At 32.1% G+C, this 20,204-nt stretch overlaps 1 protein-coding gene across 8 annotated transcripts in view; it reads right to left on the bottom strand.

Moving 5' to 3' along the window:
• Window positions 1-3,249, bottom strand: part of LOC130672181 (sex determination protein fruitless) — a 38,421-nt gene extending 35,172 nt beyond the window's left edge. Inside the window, exon 1 of one of the 8 annotated variants that reach the window (XM_057476550.1) lies at window positions 2,766-3,249. In XM_057476550.1, the coding sequence (XP_057332533.1) occupies window positions 2,766-2,790 (25 nt within the window). In that variant the 5' untranslated portion in view covers window positions 2,791-3,249. The remainder of the gene's footprint in view (window positions 1-2,765) is intronic. The other 7 variants (XM_057476556.1, XM_057476558.1, XM_057476559.1 and 4 more) reach the window with 7 other exon arrangements.
• Between the last annotated feature and the right edge of the window lie 16,955 nt (window positions 3,250-20,204).

Below are 20,204 nucleotides of genomic sequence, written 5' to 3'. Positions count from 1 at the left end.
TTTTAAAATATTTTTTTCTTCAAATTTATCGTTAAAAAAAAAAAAGTATCAGACGTCGGCTAACTTCAGTATCATTTTTTTCTCTCCAGTAATTAGAAAAAAATTCACTCGACATTTAATTTACATCCATAAAAAAATAAAAAAAAAAAAAAGCGACAACAGAATTCTATGATCGATTAATTTTATAAGTTAATGGCATTTAGTTCAATGGCATTCTTTACATACTATCGAACATTATTCGATACTCGATTTTTAATAAAGCTCTAGATTTAAAAATAAACCTTTCTCATACTAATAATAATCTATACTAAATTAAAAAAATTACTATAATTAAATAATTAATTAAAAAATTATCTCCCATATTTTCTCTCCGGTATAAATTTCAAATAAATTAAAAATTAATAAAGCAAACAACAAACCAGATCCAAAGTACAGATAAAAAAGCGCGATAACTGATAACAATAAAGCTTATAAACGAATATAAGCGACAATATATACATGTATATAAATCCTGCGTAAGTGATTGCTCGTTAATATTATAATCCCGACGACAGGATTAATTAAATCGCGTAAAACATTAATATAATTATTAACAGACGTTAATTGTTTTAAATTTTATCTTCATCGTCAAGCTTTAATTTTAAATAAAATAATAATAACAATAATAATAACAATGAAACGATGCTCATAACTATAAGCAAATAAATGTTGACACATTATACATATATATATATATATATATATAACAAAAGCATTGATAAAACCGCGCCGGTCAATAACTATTTATAAATCCGACGAGGCATACATCAATGCGACGATGAATTTAATAACCGATGAATTATTTCATATAAATATATATGATACTCTGATCAAAGATGATATATGACAGGAAATAGAATGAGATGATAAAACAATAAAGGGTTTTTATAAAAAACATTATAACGATAATAAAATTGTAGTGACGAGAAAGCAGAATCAGAATCAGAATCAGAATCGGAATCGGAGCCAGAATAGATGAATACGTTTTTGTTATAGAGATATATATGTAATTTTGAATTTATTATTATATAGAAGAGTATTATATAGTCATATATGTATGTATCAAAGTATATAGACATTGATTTGAATTAAAATATGAATTGAATGTAATAAAGTTGAAGCAACTGAACATAAATGTTGATATATGATCGTTAGCAATTAAACGTGATTTGATGAAATTTTCCGAGGTATAATGCCTGGAGTGTTTAATACTAGAGTTTGTGATGTGATATGTGTAAGTAGTTGGGTGGGTAATGTGGGGCCATGGAGTTTAAAGAGGTGGAGATGGAAAGGGATAAAGAGATATTGAGAGTGTGTCGAGAGTTTCGGGGGAATAGAAGTTGAGGGTGAGAATGAGGATGTAGATAGAGGTAAAGAGAAAGAGTGAGGGAGAGATTTAATGTGAGGATTAACAGATACAATCGGTTCAGTGCACAGAGACCTAAAGCTCGCGTTTGGGTGAACATTAACAAATGATAATTAGTGAACATCATCGGTTTGTTCTCGACAAAATTAATTTTAGTCTCTAGCACCACCGTCCAATACTCAATATATATAAACATATGTGCTGCATTATGTTTATGGATACAAATATGTGCAAATATGATCATCGAGTTGGGTTTTATACGAGAGCTTTTGATCATCAGGTATAATTGTACGGTTGTTTATTTTTTTTGTTTTATTGATCGTTAATGTTATTTGATATTTATTTTCGTCAAGTAATTCGAGCGTTTTTTTGCTTTTGGAGTTTATATAAAAATTATGTAAAAAAATGTCAATTGGTCAGTTCAAAGCACTGAGTCAATTAACCGTGATATTGCTATTTTAGTCACTTTGTTGTCTTTGATATCGTCGGCGATAAAAATAAAAATAACTGGAGATAAAAAGGGTGAATTGATTTTATAAAAACTTTCAAAGGGATTATAAATTGCGAGGATTTTTAGCTAAAGTTTTAATTGCAGCGGCGAATGTTGGATTTATTTTAATTGGAAATGGATTTAATGCAGAAAAAATATATATAATTGTATTTAATTTCTGGTTTATTTTTTGCTCAATTCAAAAATAGGTCAAGTGGTTGAATAAATATAAGAGAGAAAATATATATAATTTTTTTTTTCTACCGAGTTTGACAGTTTTTGGTTTCTGCACAATATAGGGCGCGAGTATTCGACCTTGACCGTTGATTTTTCGGTGCAGTGGGAAAGCTGCGCATCGACCGACAATCGATATTAAATTACTTCCGGTTTATCGCTGATAAATTTCAGACATTAAATGCAGGTTTAATCTTCAGGTTGTCTTCAAGCTGATCTTCAGTTGACGTTTTTTATTTTAAATTTTTTTTTTAACGGTTGTCTCGACGTCTCTATTTTTATTTCATATTTTTTACCTCTCAAGTTATTGACTGGAAATACAAGTGCAAAAGCTTCGTAATACGAAAAAATGAATGACTAGAGACTCGAAGCAAACTCTCTGACATTATCGATACAAGTGACGAGCTTTCAGCGCGAAAAATACAAAGAACCGGTGGCCAGACTATTTCCCGTCACTTTTCAATGAATCCTTCATTTGAATTTGAATTTTACTAAAAATTTATATTTTTTAAAAATATTTTCTCGACCGCGAAATCTTCAAGTTGCAGAAAATTTCTTAACAAATAAAAAAAAATGAATGATTTAATTAAAAAAAGTCAATACGATGAACCTCATGCATTGGTCACGCATTGTTACCTGATTTATAAAAATTAGTGAACATGAAAATCTCGGTGGCCCGAAGAGTGGGCCTTGAAGTCTCTGATGACCAGGACTGTTAGTCTTCAGCAGATTCGTTGTTTAAATCTTGACAAGTTCTTGATTTAAAAACAAAAAGAAACTGTCACCCAAAAGTATCAAGTTCTGAAAGTTCAAGTCCACCGATCACTCAAAATAGTACATAATAAAATAACGAAAAACGAAGTAAAATAAAATGAAATATATTTTTAAAAAAATAATAGTAATAATAAATTTGAAAACACTGAAACGCGCGCGTTATGACGTATCGCGTTGATCCGCGGGCCGCGACTGAGGAAGGATAGCAACGGGGTGGTTTAGTCTCAGCAGTACTAGACAGTCGTAGTGGTTGTTGTAGTTGTAGTTGTAGTTGTAGTTGTAGTGGTAGTTGTAGTGATACTGATAACGAGAATATTATTACTTAGAAGTACACTGTGCGAGTACATCCTCCCCAATGAGTGGATGAGGCATGTGCGCGAGATTTTATGTCGACCACCTCCACCGAAGCTTTAACCCCTTGCGGCGGCGCCCTCTTCGACATCACCCTCGGTACCGTTATGCACCGTCCTCCGTCGGACAATAGCGCCCTCTTGGTTGCCTTGAATCCCATTTTATGCACTACCACCAACAACAACTCCACCAACCGACTACTCCCTACTTCTCCGCGAAAGCTCTCCCTCAGCCGCGACCATCCGAAGAGCGAGAGCGAGAGAGAGATGAGTTTATTGAGTGTACAACTGAAACGACGATGGAAAACCAGTTGGAAAAGCATGAAAGCTGGCATCAGTACCAGAGAGTGCGTTCCACACCCTTGCCTTGCCTCTGTGGTATCCTCGTGCTGGCCCCACTATTATCACCAGAACTTCCACCTCTATCAACCCAGAGAGGAGACCACCACCACCACTACCAGGATCACCACCACCACCAACAGAATTTACCCTGTACCAGTTCCTGTACCAGTACCATCATCATCACCACCACCTACGCGTTTTCCCGGAGGGGTGTTGCTCCAACCAGGTTGTGGTGTTGATGTTGGTGCATTCTACACCAGGACCTGCCGATTCGTCGCAACACCCCACGTTGTGCAACGGGGCGCGTTCTACTTGTATACATCCCCCAGAAACCCACGTTAGATCCAACAACGGCACGTGGACGCGAACCTAATGGTAATTATTTACTATTACTTTTATTAAATAATAACACCTGGTGTAATTACACTGATAAAAATTTATTGTATGTAACTCCGGCGTAGCCGTATTTATAAATCACATTATGATTTTAAAATTTATTTTAAAATTAAATATCTTAAAAGTTTACTCGATATAAACTCGGGTTCTTATTGATTGTAGCTTATAGAAAAAATTTTTCTTACGACTTATATATCTCAGGTACTTTAGTTATTTATATTTATTTTTGTTTTAATCGGCTTTGAGGATTTATAAAAGAAGCTGATAAAATTCAAAGAGAATAATGTTGACAAATAAATTTAACTATTTTAGAAAAAAAATTTATTATTAAATTCTATAAATTTTTAGCCGGTTAAAAGGTACAGCCAAGTTTGCTCTTAGAATATTGGAGATAAAATCTGTAAAAATGTAATATAAATTCTTGAATTTAATAATAATGATAAAAAAAATAGTGAATTTTAGTTATGGATTGACGATTTATTTTATTAAATTTACCCGAGTAAGTTAACATCGAATATTGTATGGTAAATACAAATGTACTTACCTGGTGAAAAGATAAATCTGTTTAGATATTGGTAAGATTCTCGCTGAGTAATGCGTCAATCTATTGAACCTGGGGAAATTTACTCGTGCGAGCTTTTCGAATACACGGAATAGAAAGCGTATGCATATTCTATTGGCTCAAGGTATATCTGTTCATATATATGTATATATATATGTGGGATGACGAACACACCGTCAAGGGTTAGGCTGTAAATTGTGTTGGATATATTGTCATCGTATACTGCGACATTGCTCGTTGGTTTGAATTACTATTGCAAACTACTTGCTTTGTTATTATATGCATTCATATTATCAATGACACAAGGTCGTATGTGAGAATTATATATATGTATGTATTGCTTTATCATTTCATCATTGTATCAAATTCGGAATAATTGTATAGATAAATAAATGTCCGCATTGGCGATATTCGAAATTTTTGTCGATCAGTTCAATGGGAAATTCGTTGGTGAAATTTTTCCCCGGCTGAAAAATCTGTTTGATAAATTTTATTTACTAGTTATTTTAAATTAATGAAAAATTTTTTAATTAAATCCATAGAGTGAAATTTTTTTTTCGGTTTATAAAGTTTACCGTACGTTTCAACGAATTTCGGAGTAGGAATTATTAAAAAATGCAGTAGAAAAATTATTTTGTAATTTATGGATCGTGAGCTTTAATTTGGTACCTAATTTTGGTAAAAAAAATTAATTTTTTTAAAAACTTTGGATTTAATAATAAATTAAAAGTAATTATCATTACAAAAAAGAGTATCAAGTTTTTTATTTTTTTTAAGGAAATAAATATATATACATATATATATATATAAAGATGTATGAAATGCAAGCAATTGTCAGTTGAGTAAACAGCGATTTTGTAAAGAAAAGCCGTGTTTTTCTCTCGTTGCGATAAAGTCTCAAAAGGACAGAGATTCAGAGAGGAAATGGGTTTACCTTTTGCCAGAGTACAGCATCTATACAACAAACACATATATTGTTGTATATATATAGGATATTGGAAGCACGCAAGCTCGTCTCTCAGGCATTGGTATTGTATCGGACGATTCCATCGACGCATCAAACCACCAAGTAGACCTACTGAGTTTCTCCATCCCTTGTATCTCCTTGTATCCGTTTCCTCATATATATGCCACCACAACATCTCTGTCTATCATTTAATAGTGGTATCAGTCAAATTCCACGAATACATTTAACTATCTCACTTCAGTACTGAGCTCACTCTCAGCAGAAACTATACCGATAGCAACACTAATACTAATACTCAATGCCGAATGTTATTCATGCCGAGAGTTTTGCGGCTCAGTGTTAAATTTAACGCGGGAAAATTATTTATATATATGCATACATACATATGTTCACAGTCAAATCTCGTTGTAAGACTATTTTTTGTCTTTTGATTATTAAAACTCAAAATTGAAGTGGATGCGGATGGAAATAAAATCCAGATCACTCCGAAATCATTCCTCTAGAAAAATAAACTCTCTATTTACTGTGAATGCGAAGTTATTTTTTGTAAAAATTCCGAGTGATGGAGTGGATTCGGATTGAAATAGAATCCCGATTTTTTACAGTGCAGATATTTTTATTCTAGGAAATAATTTTTTTATTCATAAGCATGGAAAAATATTTTTTATCTTCATTTTTAAAAAGACCCATTGCCTCTTAAATTTTTTGTTGGAATTAGGCGGCTTTCTTACAACGACTTTTGTAACTTAAGAAAAGTCACTTTCAAAAATGCAGAGGAAGTCGGTTTTCTACTGGAACGGCGATATTCATTCAAATCTCGTTATTAATTTGTTGTCTTTTTTTCATCTCACATCTCTGCCCTGTTATGACAAAACGACGTATCTCAAGATATGCTGTTTTGTCGTAACAAAGCTAAAAAGGTTCATTTAGTGTCACTTAATAATCGGGTATCATCAAAATTTTACTAATTTAATCAATTATGCCAATAATATTGATCAAATGTGCGTATAAAAGAAATGAAAAAAAAAGTGTCTTTTTTGCATTGGAAGTTTAATTCTTCGAGTTAGAGCGTTTTGTCATAACAATTCCATCTATTTATCAAAATAAGCATTAGTTTCTTACGATACAAGAAACGTATCTCGAGTTACAACGTTTTGTCATAACAGAAATTAATTTTTCTGTTAAATTGTACTCAAATTCTGTTAAAACTTTAAACGCTATTTTCTCGAAACTATAATTTTTGAGATACGTCGTTTTGTCATGACAGGGCAGATCTCACCTGTGCGAATAAACTGATAGTCTTAAAACGAGGGTTAACTGTATATGTATATTTATATTTATATTTATGTTGTTTCTGAGGATGTTCATGTTCAAATTTCAGATAAATACGAAAAAACAATAAAACACTATTGTCAATACGATAAAAGTGTACTCGCCGTTTGCAACAAAATAAAATATATATATATTGATGTTTACACATCAATTGGATATTTTATTGTGTTTATTATTATTTTATTTACTCAGTAGATTGTTACTCTTGTATTGATAGTTTTTATAACAATCTCTGTGTTAAGAGAAGAAGAAAATCTTCTTAAAAGTTTTGACAATACTATTATATGATCCTCTTGACTTTAGTATTTTATAATGTTTTTTTTTTGGAGACTCCTTGATTTTGTTTATTACCGGGTATTAATTTTTTTCCTTCCTGACAAAGTTGTCAATAATATTGATTATAAGTTACTATTAATTTTTTTTTTTATTACCCCAATATATTTTTGAGAGAATGATTAAAATTTACACAGAAAATAAGGATTCAAAAAATTTCTCACCCGCTTTTCAAAGGTGACTTTAATTCTAATAATGAAAGAAATTGAATGAAAATTTTGGCAATTACTTGATTTATTTTTTGGTAATATTTGAAAATTTCAAATATTTTTGAACTAAATAATTGATAAATAAATTCAGCCAGTATGCGACTGTCCGCTGCTGGTGATTATTATTTACAAAATAAAAAAATATATAAAATATAAATAAATAAATATATTTGAGGGTAAATATGACGTTAAGTTATGAGTCTGACGATAAAAGTCTGCCGAAAAATGTCTAGGCAGACATTTACATGAAGCATTAGTGTCGTTCGTGGCAGCAGCTTTGGCCTCGATAAAAATTTCCGTGCAAAGGCCGACATGCTGAAGAAGTATAAGGAGTAAGTAGCTAGCTAGCTAGTCTATACTAAAATATATATCTATGTAGATGAATAAAAAGTAAGTAAGAAGGCGGAGGTGGTCTAGGAAGCACAGAAGTGTGAGGTGGAAAACTGACTTATTCAGAATGCATTTTCCAACGAGGTTTTTCCTAAGTGGCTGAGTTATCTCCTCGTAGAATTGAGCAAAAGCCAACAGGAATTTACTCTCCATCCCTCTGTTCATGTACTTCACACTGGCAGTACACAGCAAATGTCTCTTTTCCGTAAATACCGAGATTCTCGTTTACAAACTAAACAAAAATCTCTCACGTTTGCCCTTGGTCCTGCTTTTATAGAATCGTGTTACGTAACGCGGCTTTACTTATCATGGGTTTTATTGTCCTATAATATATGAACACTTGCATACCTACACAGAAAAAACAGATTTCTTGAGTCAAGAAAATATTTTTGAAGACAAACGTTTTCGGGAACCAAGTCAAGATTTTCTTGAGCCAAGAGAATTCGTCTTGGTTGGAGAAAATTTCTGCACAGAAAAAAAGGATTTCTTGGCGCAAAAAGTTTTTTCTTGTTCTTAGAAAATTTTTACTTGACCCAAGAAATTTTTTGTATTATAAAGTGAAAGCAAAACTTTTCTTGGGGTAAGATAAAATTTTCTTGGAGCAAGAAAAAAATTTTTTAGGCGAGAAAAAAATTCTTGAGCCAAGAAAAATTTTTGTCTTCAATTCATAATGCAAAATATTTCTTGCGCCAAGAAATTCTTTTTTTCTGTGTACTTTATCTGAGAAAATTTAGGTCTCCAAAAAAATTTTCTTTAATCAAGAATATTTACCTTCAGTCAAGAATTTTTTTTTTGTGTGTATCAATTGCAAAATTATTTTTCATTTAATATTTTTCATAAAATAAAAAGGATTAAATTCCTCCGGAATTTATACACACAAAAAAAAAAATTCTCGACTGAAGGTAAATATTCTTGATTTAAGAAAATTTTTTTGGAGACCTAAATTTTCTCAGATAAAGTAGAAATCTTCTCCAACCAAGACGAATTCTCTTGGCTCAAGAAAATCTTGACTTGGTTCCCGAAAACGTTTGTCTTCAAAAATATTTTCTTGACTCAAGATATCTGTTTTTTCTGTGTATGACTTTTTCCTGTAAGAATACGTAAAAACTACCAAAAAATGGTAATATCGCGTGTAGTTTTTCCCAAAAGAGACAAAGAGGTGGACTACTATGGGTGAAAATGGACACATAGTGTCAAGAAAACGAAACTCTGAGTATCCTCCGTCAAAAAAAAAAGTTCTTCTCCGGAATTTCTTTGAGTTTTCCCGACTAGAGTAGGGGAGGGTGGGGCAGAGCGGCCCCCCTAAGCCAATTATTATTTTTTGTGGCTTTCAACCATATGATCACTTTACTTTTGTCCTATTTCGAACAAATTTATGGACATTTTGCCAAAATTCTGAAAAAAATTTTTTTTTTTTTGTGGGGCAGAGCGGCCCCCCTTCAAAAAGTGATAAAAAAATTTTTTTTTTCGTTTTTTTTTTTTTTTAAATTGTTTTCATCATTAAGAATGTATTTCTTTCTCTTGACAACTATTTTTGGTTTTATATTACTCGACAAAAATTTTTTAAAGCGTAAAAAATCGTTCACTCTCGATTACCTTAATTACTAATTGTTATTTAATAAAAAAAAAATCAATTCTATAACTTTACTTTATTTCAAAAATTTATCAACTAAAAAAAAAAATGTAACTTTTATAAATTTTTAGTGACCAAATTTGCCTCTTACATAGAGAAACGGCCGAAAAATATAAAAAAATAATTTTTTCGGAAGTTTCGGCTGGTCCATTTTGCCCCAGGTGTTATGCGTAGGGCTAGAAATGTGGAATTATGATAATTTTTTTTTAATTTAACGATAAAAATATGAAAAAATCACTTTTTCAAAATTTTGGGCTTGTCCATTTTGCCCCAAATGTCATGCGTAGGGGTAAAAATGCGCAAACATATCGGATTTATAGTAATTAGTCGAAAAAAAAAAAATTTTTTTTTTGGTCAAAATTTCAGGGGGGCCGCTCTGCCCCATGGGGGCCGCTCTGCCCCACCCTCCCCTACGTAAAAACTACCAAAAAATGTTAATATTGTGTGTAGTTTTTCCCAAAAGAAAAAAGTTTCGGACTACTGTGGGTGAAATGGTCTCACCGTGTCAAGAGAACGAAACTGCGTTATTTTTTCCCTGTCATGTAAAAAAATTTTTTACGCTTTTGTCTTTTCCATAGAAGCAAAAAATGAATAATAAGCCATCAACAATGAGCTAATTTGACTAATGTAATATAATAGAATAATTAGTAATAATGATGAGTGAATAGTGGAAATGAACTGTCGAAAATTATTAATTAGCGAATTGAGTTGTCAGTTAAAATTCATATGGAATTTTACCGCTACACACACGATGGGCATTAGAAATCCATCCGCGGTTTTAAAACAAGTGCGGGAAGCGTAAAAGGAATATAAAGAGGAAATGAAATAAAGGAATGATGGAGAGAAGGTAAAGCGCAGTGCGTTAATGAATTTGGAAAAGGGCCCGCAAACATTTGACTGATTGCTTGGCTCGGCATGTTCAAATATGTGCTCTGGAATGCCACTGGTCTACTATATAGAGAGCTCGTCATGGTTTTGTATGTTTCAACACATTCTACAATGCATCTGTATACTCCTCAATATATTCAAAGTGCACATTGCACACCTATATAGATGGAAAATTTTGTTATGTCCATTCAATCGCGCGATATGACTACCCTGTGGTCCTTTAACGAATCACGTACGCGCATTTTAATTTTCTCTTGTTTTAAATATATACATATACATAACACATATATGTATTTTTACGTGGGTATTTAATTTAGCAGTGCGCAGCTCTCTTTACTTTTACATTCAATCCGGCAAGTATTCAAATATATACATAAAACATAAAATTTTTGTGCATCCCATTTTATCACTTTGTGGGTCTATATATTTATATGTATGTATATACTGCATATACATATTTTTTATTGCTGAACCGTAGAGGAGTCCATCGAGCGTCGCTTCGCACTCATTTTAACGCTTAGCTTTTACCGCACAAAACCTATTTTTATATATTTTATTTTTTAATGCTCATACATTTATTCATTCTATTGCGTTTTATGATTTATTATTTTTTATCGTTTATAAACAAATAAATGGCGAGTTTTTAAAAACTTTTAGTGCCTTCGTTTTAGCGAATTTTTTATGTTTCTTCAGTTCCAAATTAGGGGAAGGGGGGGGGGGGCAAAATGGGCCCCTTAAGAAAAAAATTTTCAAATCCTCAGTTTTTTTTACTTGTATTACTTTTTTTTACTCCCTCGCCAAGTATTTGACGTTAATTTGTTCTGTCCATTAAAAATAAAAAATTAAAAAATGTGGGGCAAAATGGGCCCCCTCAAAAAATTTTTATAATGAGAGTTTTTCAGCTTATTTCATTTTTTTTTCCTTCTGCTGAGTTTTTGGTGTTAATTTGCTGTGTCTATGAAAATTAAAAAATCCTGAAAAATTGGGAAAACGGGCCCCCAACAAAACTCAATGTATGTTTGTCGCTTGTTTTGTGTTTTGAAACTTTTTGCTGTGTGTTTAGTATAAAAAAGAGTTGATAGTGAAAATTTGGACCTAAAAATAACTTAATTTCATTACTTGATTGCTTATATTTTAATTATTTTCGATTATATACAATAAATTGTTTTTGAAAAAAATTATAGTTAGTAATGCTGTTGAACTCGTGACCTAGTTTGCCCCTTATCATAATTCTTTAATCATATCTGTTAAAAAAATTTTAAGAACCCGTTTGGCTAAAAAATATTCGTAGGTTTTCAAAGTCTAGACAGCTCATTTTACCCCCTCCTCCCAACACTTTTCATGTTAAAAACTTTGGGGGGGCCCATTTTGCCCCCTAATATTTCGAGCCATCCGAAATTTTAGGGGACCCGTTTTGCCCCTAGGGGCCCATTTTGCCCCCCCCCCCCCCCCTTCCCCTATGAGCATTCGAAAATTTTTATCAAGTCGCGATAATTTATGAAAAAAAAATTTTTGAAAATAAAATTTTTTATCTACAAGCGAATTTTTTATAGACAAGTTTCCAACTGACTGATAAAAAATGTAATAGACATAAAAATGACAGAATAGAAAAAGACTGGGTAATAAAAATTGACGATCAAAAGAAAATCCGCGAGTCGTTAATTTCCTCAAAATGTCTCCGGACGTCGACTTTTTTCAACCCTCAGCAGCTTCTTCTTTTACCGCAGACTGTTTTATTTTCTCTTTTAAATTCTTTTATTCCTCGTAGATTTCAACACGGCCACTCTCTTTACTAACTATATTAGCTACATATCTATATATATATTTAACAGAGTAGGTCGGGTATCAGGACGTAACAGAGTCTCGGGTCGCGGGTCCCGGGTCCAGAGATGGGGATGAGGTTCGATCTCATCTCATCCATTTTATGCCCCGCGCGTTGCGTCGCATAAACGCGACAGCAGTTTTCTTTCCCATTTTAAAGCCCTGCTCCTTTCAACTCCACAAACATCCTACTCGAATAATAATAAAAAAAGAATTAAAATAAGAAACCGGGTAAGTAAAAAAAAGTAAGTGACCCCAGTTCGATATTCAGCCGGAAAGAAGAAGCATTTTTACAGTGTGGCTTCCGCATTTTTCCATTTCCATCCTTGTACATTTAAACAGTCGCGCAGCGAAGCCGAAGGAAATAATAGAAAAGATAAAAAAACATTTAAAAATAAAAATAAAATAAATTAAAATAAAAAAAGGCATTCAATTATTAAAGTGAAATGGCGAACTGATGAAAAAACTCCGAGACAGACTTACCATTCATTTATTTGTCGTTCATCCAAGCACTTTTAATTGCAGTACTTGGCATCACTAACACTCGTTCAAGTTAAAAATAAAATAAATATAATGGATACACAATATTTTATTTAAAAAGACCAAGTCTTTATTAATATTGCTTGTAAGAAAGTATTCAATTATTCTCATAAAGTTCCTACAAAGTAAAGAAATACTTGGACATTTTTTTTCATATTAATGAGGATGAGAATCAATGAATACCCTCAGTTAATTAATGTCTGACAGTAATTAATTTTTTTATTTAAATCAGTCAGCAACAATAAAATTTTTAATTTTTTTTCGATGCCGGAATTTTTAATTGAAAATAAAAATTTCAGCTTTTGAAAAATAATTTATGAAAAATAAACTAATCTGAGTCTGCACAGAAAAAAAGTTTTTTCTTGTTCTAAGAAAATTTTTACTTGACACAAGAAATTTTTTGTATTATAAAGTGAAAAAAAGTTTTTTCTTGTTCTAAGAAAATTTTTACTTGACACAAGAAATTTTTTGTATTATAAAGTGAAAACAAAACTTTTCTTGGGGTAAGAAAAAATTTTCTTGGAACAAGAAAATAATTTTTTAGGCGAGAAAAAAATTATTGAGCCAAGAAAAATTTTTGTCTTCAATTCATAATACAAAATATTTCTTGCGCCAAGAAATTCTTTTTGTCTGTGTGCGTTAGGGTGGATTGAAAAAAAACTTTTTTTTTGTTTTTTTTAGCATGGGGCTACCCCCATAAATTCTACAATTTGTACCTTATAGAAAAAAAAAAATTTTTAAGGAAAAAAAAATTTTTTTACTCAACATTTTGAGATGGCCCAATCGTTTTTAAAATAAATAATTGATCAAACGGGGTAGTCCCAACGAAAAAAATTACATGGTGTTCTAGAATCTGTAGGGCGTCCCCTTGAAAGCTAATTGAAAGTCAGGAGTTGAAAAAATTTTTTTCCTATTATTTTTGTGATTTTAGTAAAAAATTCAAAAATGAAAAGCATTTTCTTATGAATTAAAATGAAAGTGAAGTAAAAAAAAATCACATTCGACAATTCTTAGATGTTTTCCACGATTTTGGACAAAAAAAAATTTTTTTCGTTGGAACTACCCCGTTTAATAAATTATTTATTCAAAAAACGAGTGGGCCACCTCAAAATGTTGAATAAAAAAATTTTTTTTTTCTTGAAAAATTTTTTTTTTTTATAAGGTACAAATTCTACCCCCATGCTAAGAAAAACAAAAAAAAAGTTTTTTTTCAACCCACCCTAGTGTGCGTGTCACAAAAAGTTAAAAAAATTTAGTCCCGTAGCTAAAACATAAAAATCTTAAATTAAAGTCTCGCCTTCGCTTAAATAGTTTAAGTAAACGTCAACCCTACACTCGTCTAATTTATCTGTTGGGTCGAGTAGCTAAAGTGCCTACCTCAACACCGTCTGCGTCGCAGTTATTCATAATTTATAATATAGTAACTGACATGTCGTCTGGAACGGTAGGAAGCTGTCAGGTTTCTATTCCGTGAGCTGTTTTCTGTCTGAGACGGGTAGTTAGGCCGGGAAATATGTAGGTCGTGTCTGCCGGGTGAATTCGGGTCTAAAATACTTGTCCCAAGAGTTTGGGGTCGAGGTTGAGGTTGAGGTTGAGGCTAAGACTGAGACTGAGATCATTTCCCCAGCTGAGAAAATTTTCCTGGCATAACATGGAGATAAAAACCCGAGCTGAGGTCTGGGTAAAAAAGCCAGACCTCGAAAAACGCAGACACCGCGACCTACCATAGGCTCGCGTGATACTCGAGTAGGGATTCATTCAAAACCTACCCCAACATGTCTCCTTAACCCTCGATAGTAACCCCTCGACTGCTCGCGAAAGGGAGTCAGGGAAATAAAATGAGGGTTGGCTTGACTCCATTGTACGTGTGCGCGTGGATAAAAAAAAAAAACTTCAAGAAGAGGTGAAAGAGTTAGAAAACTTGAACATTGAATCAGAAAGTGCGATAAAAAATTTATGACGACGGCCATGATGATGATGATGACGATAATTATACATATGTCGGTGTAATTTGCCCGAGGGCTGGCGAAGAAAGTGCTGTTGGATGAGGAGAGATTTCCTTGGCAAGGGAAAAGGGGTGGGGAGGTGTAGAAAATAGGATGGAGGTAGAAAGTGAGGGGTGAATGTATACACGTGTCGCGTTGGAGAGTTTTCCAGTGAGTGGGAGGGAGTGAGCATTAGAATGGGAGGACCAGCAAGTGGCTGAGGAAAGGGGGGAAGAGGGAACGAGTGAGAGGCGCGTGGGTGGCCAGGGGTGGCGCTACAAGTGGTGATAGATGAGGCTGAATTGTCGTTATTACCCTGGTTACAACCAAGATAAATTGTTCTCGCCCAACTGTGAATCCAAATAGAGCGTTAACTAGTACATGAGCTTTGTTTTATATATTTCTGGGTTATTTATATTTTGTTGGGTATTAACAACTTCATTTATTACTTTATCATTGTAACTTTTTTTTTTATTTTTGAATGAATGATCCATTTTTAATTGACTGAGTCTTGGTGTTTTAAAAATTGATTGATCGATTGGTCGGTTGATTGATAATTTAATTAAATTGAGGAAAAAAAATCCCTGTTGGAAAATTATTTTTACGACCCTGGAAGACTGAAACGTCGACGTTTGACAGAATAATATGCATGTAGGTCATCCTAGGGCTTTTTAGGTCTGGATCGATCGTCGTGTAACCAAGAATGCGAAATAAAGGACAGAGTACTCATGTACACACAAGCACACACCCGACACACATGACAGAGAAGCGCGTTATGAATTTAACCGAGAAAAGGTAAAATTTTCTCACTACTATATATGCAGTAGGTCAGATAAAAATGGAAATTGTCGTGGTTTGAATTTGGTGGCAAGTATATATTGCTCTTGTTATATTTTACGTATATAAATTTTTTCCGCACCTATAGTATATATTTTTATAAAGTTATTGTACTGTGTGGTTGTAAAATTACCGTAAACTTTTTGATGTCGCTTCAATTTTAGATTTTTAGCGTTAAGTCAATTCATCAAGTCATTTAATGGATTTTAAAATTCAATTTCATATTTTTAACTTTTTTTTTTTTTTTAATTAAATTAATTTAATGGAAATTTTTTTAAATTTATTTTTTATGCGGTATTTTTTTTTTCCAAGTAAATATTTAAAAAATGAAAAGAGATTAATTTTCAGAGGATTTTCTCGCGTTAGAAACAGAGCAACAATGGCCACATTAAATCGTCTCTTTTGTCGGTTTTTTAAAGCTGACCAACATTTTTTATTCATAAATTTTACGTTTCTGTATACGGGCAAGTACATACATGTATATATACCCGGGTATTTTAATTTTTTTCGCGCCACCGTCGACCAACCGTTCGTTAGTTTGTGAATAAATAATCGTCGACGCACTAAAGCCGATGAAAATTTCAATCGACGGCTTTGCGCGTTCTCATTTTGTCCACTTTTTGTCTCACCCTCAGTCATTCGCCCCTGACTATTTTACCCCAGGACGTAAACGCAAACGCCAATAATTTATCGATTTATTATATTAGTGATATTTTATTTAATGGATTTCCCAGCACTCTGTTGGTATTAATCTTGGGCGGTACTGAGGGGATACAACTTGTTCGGTTGTAAAGTGTGTAATTGTGTAGAATAATGTATTATCTATACATTATAATCAGCAACGTCGTCCCTTGGAAGATGCTCTTGAAACCACGAGGCAACTTGCCGTCTTGTCACGTAGCCCCTAATCTAGGTCAACAGAATTGAATTTAGAACCGACCCAAGTGAGCTACCGTCAACTCAAGGGTGTGTATAACGTCTACGTGTAAGCACCCCCAAAGGCTGCGTATATATTTAACATATATATATACATAGCTATATATTTAATGTCTACTCTAGAGAGAGAGAACTAAAGCTTTTATGTAAGTAAAAAAAAAATTTTTTTTTACTGCATTACAAATAAATCTCAAGCTCATAATTAAATTTTTATATAAAATTACTAAATAAAAATTATTTCGCAATTTTTGATTATTTTCAAAATTAGTGAAAAAATTAATGATGGTAAAGTTAGCGGACATTGGAAATTAAAAAGTATTTTTTTTAACAGATAAATAATGAAAAAAAATATTTCTAAAAAAATGCACATGTCGGAAATTTCATATACTATACGTGCAATTTTTCAAAATATTTATTTTTTTGTTAAAAACAATCCAAAAATATTTAAATGTCTGCTAACTTTATTGTCATAAAAAAATGATGGTAAAGTTAGCAGACATTTGAAATTAAAAAACATTTTTTTTAACAGATAAATAATGAAAAAAAAATATTTCTAAAAAAATGCACATGTCAGAAATTTAATAAGCTATACGTGCAATTTTTCAAAATATTTATTTTTTTGTTAAAAACAATCAAAAATTATTTAAATGTCTGCTAACTTTATTGTCATAAAAAAATGATAGTAAAAGTTAGCAGACATTTGAAATTAAAAAACATTTTTTTTAACAGATAAATAATGAAAAAAAAAATATTTCGAAAAAAATGCACATGTCGGAAATTCAATAAGCTATACGTGCAATTATTCAAAATATTTATTTTTTTGTTAAAAACAATCCAAAAATATTTAAATGTCTGCTAACTTTATTATCATAAAAAAATGATAGTAAAAGTTATCAGACATTTGAAATTAAAAAATATTTTTTTTAATAGATAAATAATGAAAAAAAAATATTTCTAAAAAAATGCACACATCGAAAATTTCATAAACTATATGTGCAATTTTTGAGCCGAAGCTTTGGTACTTGAAAAATTTTTTAAATAAATCGTCAGAAAATTTTTTTTCAGTACAAGGATTCGCGAGATTATTTTAGCGTAAAAATTTTTTTTTATATAGACGGCCCATTTTACCCCAGATAATTTTTTTTGATTAAAAATAAATAAATGATACTATGGATTTTTCAAGTGTCCGTTTTCCCGCCTTTGATTATTATTTTAAAATAAAATGTATAGCAATAGATAAAATTATTGATGACTGATAACTTTCTTGAGGAAAACTATTTAATATAATAGAGATGGATGGGCTGGGCTGGTGTGTCAGTTATAGTAGCAAACTAGTCACCAGCAAGCCATCATCTACGTCGTCGTCGGTCGTTCGACGAGATTGCACTCAGAAAACCCGTGAAGCGAGGATAGGAACCCGGCAGCAGCAGCGGCAGGAAGTAATAGCCGAGTGATAGAGTCAGGGTCTGAGAATTTTTATGGGTAAATCGATGTTGCAGTGAGCTCTGAACCGAGAGTACTCGCTCTATACGATGAAAGAGAGGTAAAAAAGTTTAAAAAACGCGGGGGATTATGACTAAGTATTTTTGTATGAACAAGGACGGGGAGGAAAACGGTGGGCGGTGGGAGGTGGGATTAATAAAATGGAATAAAAAGTGAAGCAACAAAGCTGAAGAACGTCGTTCGTAAGATCAAGAGAAATGAGATAGGGTAGAGCAGATAAGAGTCGTGTAGAGTTTGAGAAAATCAACTTTGTCCAACTTAAACGAATAAGAGCTCTCTGATTCTGGTTCTGTCTCTGACTATGGCTCCAGATCTGTACTGGTTCTGGTGTCGAGAGTTTACTTCATTGAACATACTTCCAATTGTTCTACGGAATCAACTTTGAACAATCAAACAAAAAAAATTACGTTTAAATAAATAATAATAATACACTGTAAAAAATCACCGGGGTAAGTCCAAGCGGTGTAGGTGTTTATGACAATAAAGTTAGCAGACATTTAAAAATTTTTTGATTGTTTTTAACAAAAAAAAAATATTTTGAAAAATTGCACGTATAGCTTATTAAATTTCTGACATGTGCATTTTTTTAGAAGTATTTTTTTTTCATTATTTATCTGTTAAAAAATTGGTGTTAAATTTATCCCCGAAAGCGGTGTGAAAATTTATGATCTGGAAGTCAGCAGACAATTTAAAATTTTTGAATTTTTTTTTTCAACAAATAAATTACCAAAAAAAAAAAAACTAAAAAAATGCACATGTAGAAAATTAAAAAAACTATAAGTGCAATTTTTTTAGATATTTTTTTTTTCATAATTTAATGTTTAAAAAAGAAACCAAAAATTATTAGACGTCGGCTAACTTCAGTATCATGAAAATAACGCCGCCACCGGTGTAAATATTCTGTACCGGTGTTAAAATAACGCCGCCGCTGGTGTAAATATTTTTTACCGGTGTTAAAATATTTTACTTTGTGAATATTTTTACTCACTCGATCTCTATACTTGTTAATAAATGATGTTTTTTGTGTTTTATAATCTTTAAAGTTAATACTCCAAGCGGACGCAATTTACCCCGATTTTACACCGGCATTACTCCACTTTTACACCGGTTTTACTCCGCCTTTACACCCGTTACCCCGATTTAACACCGGTGTATTACTCCTCCTACACCAGTGTAATTTCATTTTTACACCGGGCGGAGTTAAAACGAGTCCATTTTTAACACCGCTCTTTTTACAGTGTAATAATAATAATAATAAAATTTTTTTTATCAACAATTAAATTAAATAAAATAGTTAATTGGCACAGTTATAAATTGGCCTTGAGCAGAACCTTGGCTGTAATAGAAATAAAAGAGCGATTGGTTGATTCGAGTCCTTGGAGTTGCTGTGTACTTTTTAGCTGTCAGTTGCTGGTTTTGTTCTTATTCTTATTATTATTAACATCCTACATATCCCTCCTCCTTTGGTTGGTCCGGGAGATAGAGAGAGGATGCCATGAACGATAATACGAGTTAGCATGCTATTGCCAGTACTAACTTTTCTTTCCTTCAAGCACTTTTATTTCCTGTCTTCTTACCGTTGAAACGGCATTTTGCTGGGACTCATAACGGATTCTCAGCCGCACCTAGACCTGGATGGCACTCGCCGCCGCATAGTTTCATCGCCAATCCCTTTTGACGTATTTTTTTTTTTACTTGTTCACTTACCGGTTAAGTATTTGCTTTTGCCGGTTTTATCACAGACACGCCTTGGGACCATGAATTTATTTTTTCGCGATATTCAAATTTTAAAATTGCCGCTTAATTTAAATTTTATTTTTTTATTATGATCACTTTAATTTTTAAAAATATTTATGACTTTAAAAGTGACGTCAGAGGTAATAATTGTTTTTATAAATTTTGAGTAATTAAAATTTTTTTTATTTTTTATTTTTACAAAATTTGAACTCAATTAATAATTTTTTAAGTCTAATATTTTTTTGCTGACTGAATTACAAGTAAAAAATATTTAAAAAATTAAGATTCAGCTAAAAATTAAAAAAAAAAAATTTTGTCAATTTTTAATAAAAAATTAATTTTTTTAATTAAAATTAAAAAATTTAAAATTAAAAAAAAAAAATATTAAATCTACTTGTAGTAAATGTCAAAAATAATTTAAATTTATACTAAAGATTCAAATTTCCCGCGCTTTGCGTCCGCGCTCCCGCCACAGATGGCGCTGACGCATGGATTCAAACAGGCGGCACGGGATTGGTCGGGCGGCAATAAAACGTCTGA

This window comes from Microplitis mediator, chromosome 7, assembly GCF_029852145.1.
Source record: "Microplitis mediator isolate UGA2020A chromosome 7, iyMicMedi2.1, whole genome shotgun sequence".
NCBI lineage: Eukaryota > Metazoa > Arthropoda > Insecta > Hymenoptera > Braconidae > Microplitis > Microplitis mediator.
This window is presented reverse-complemented; position numbering and strand designations above follow the sequence as displayed.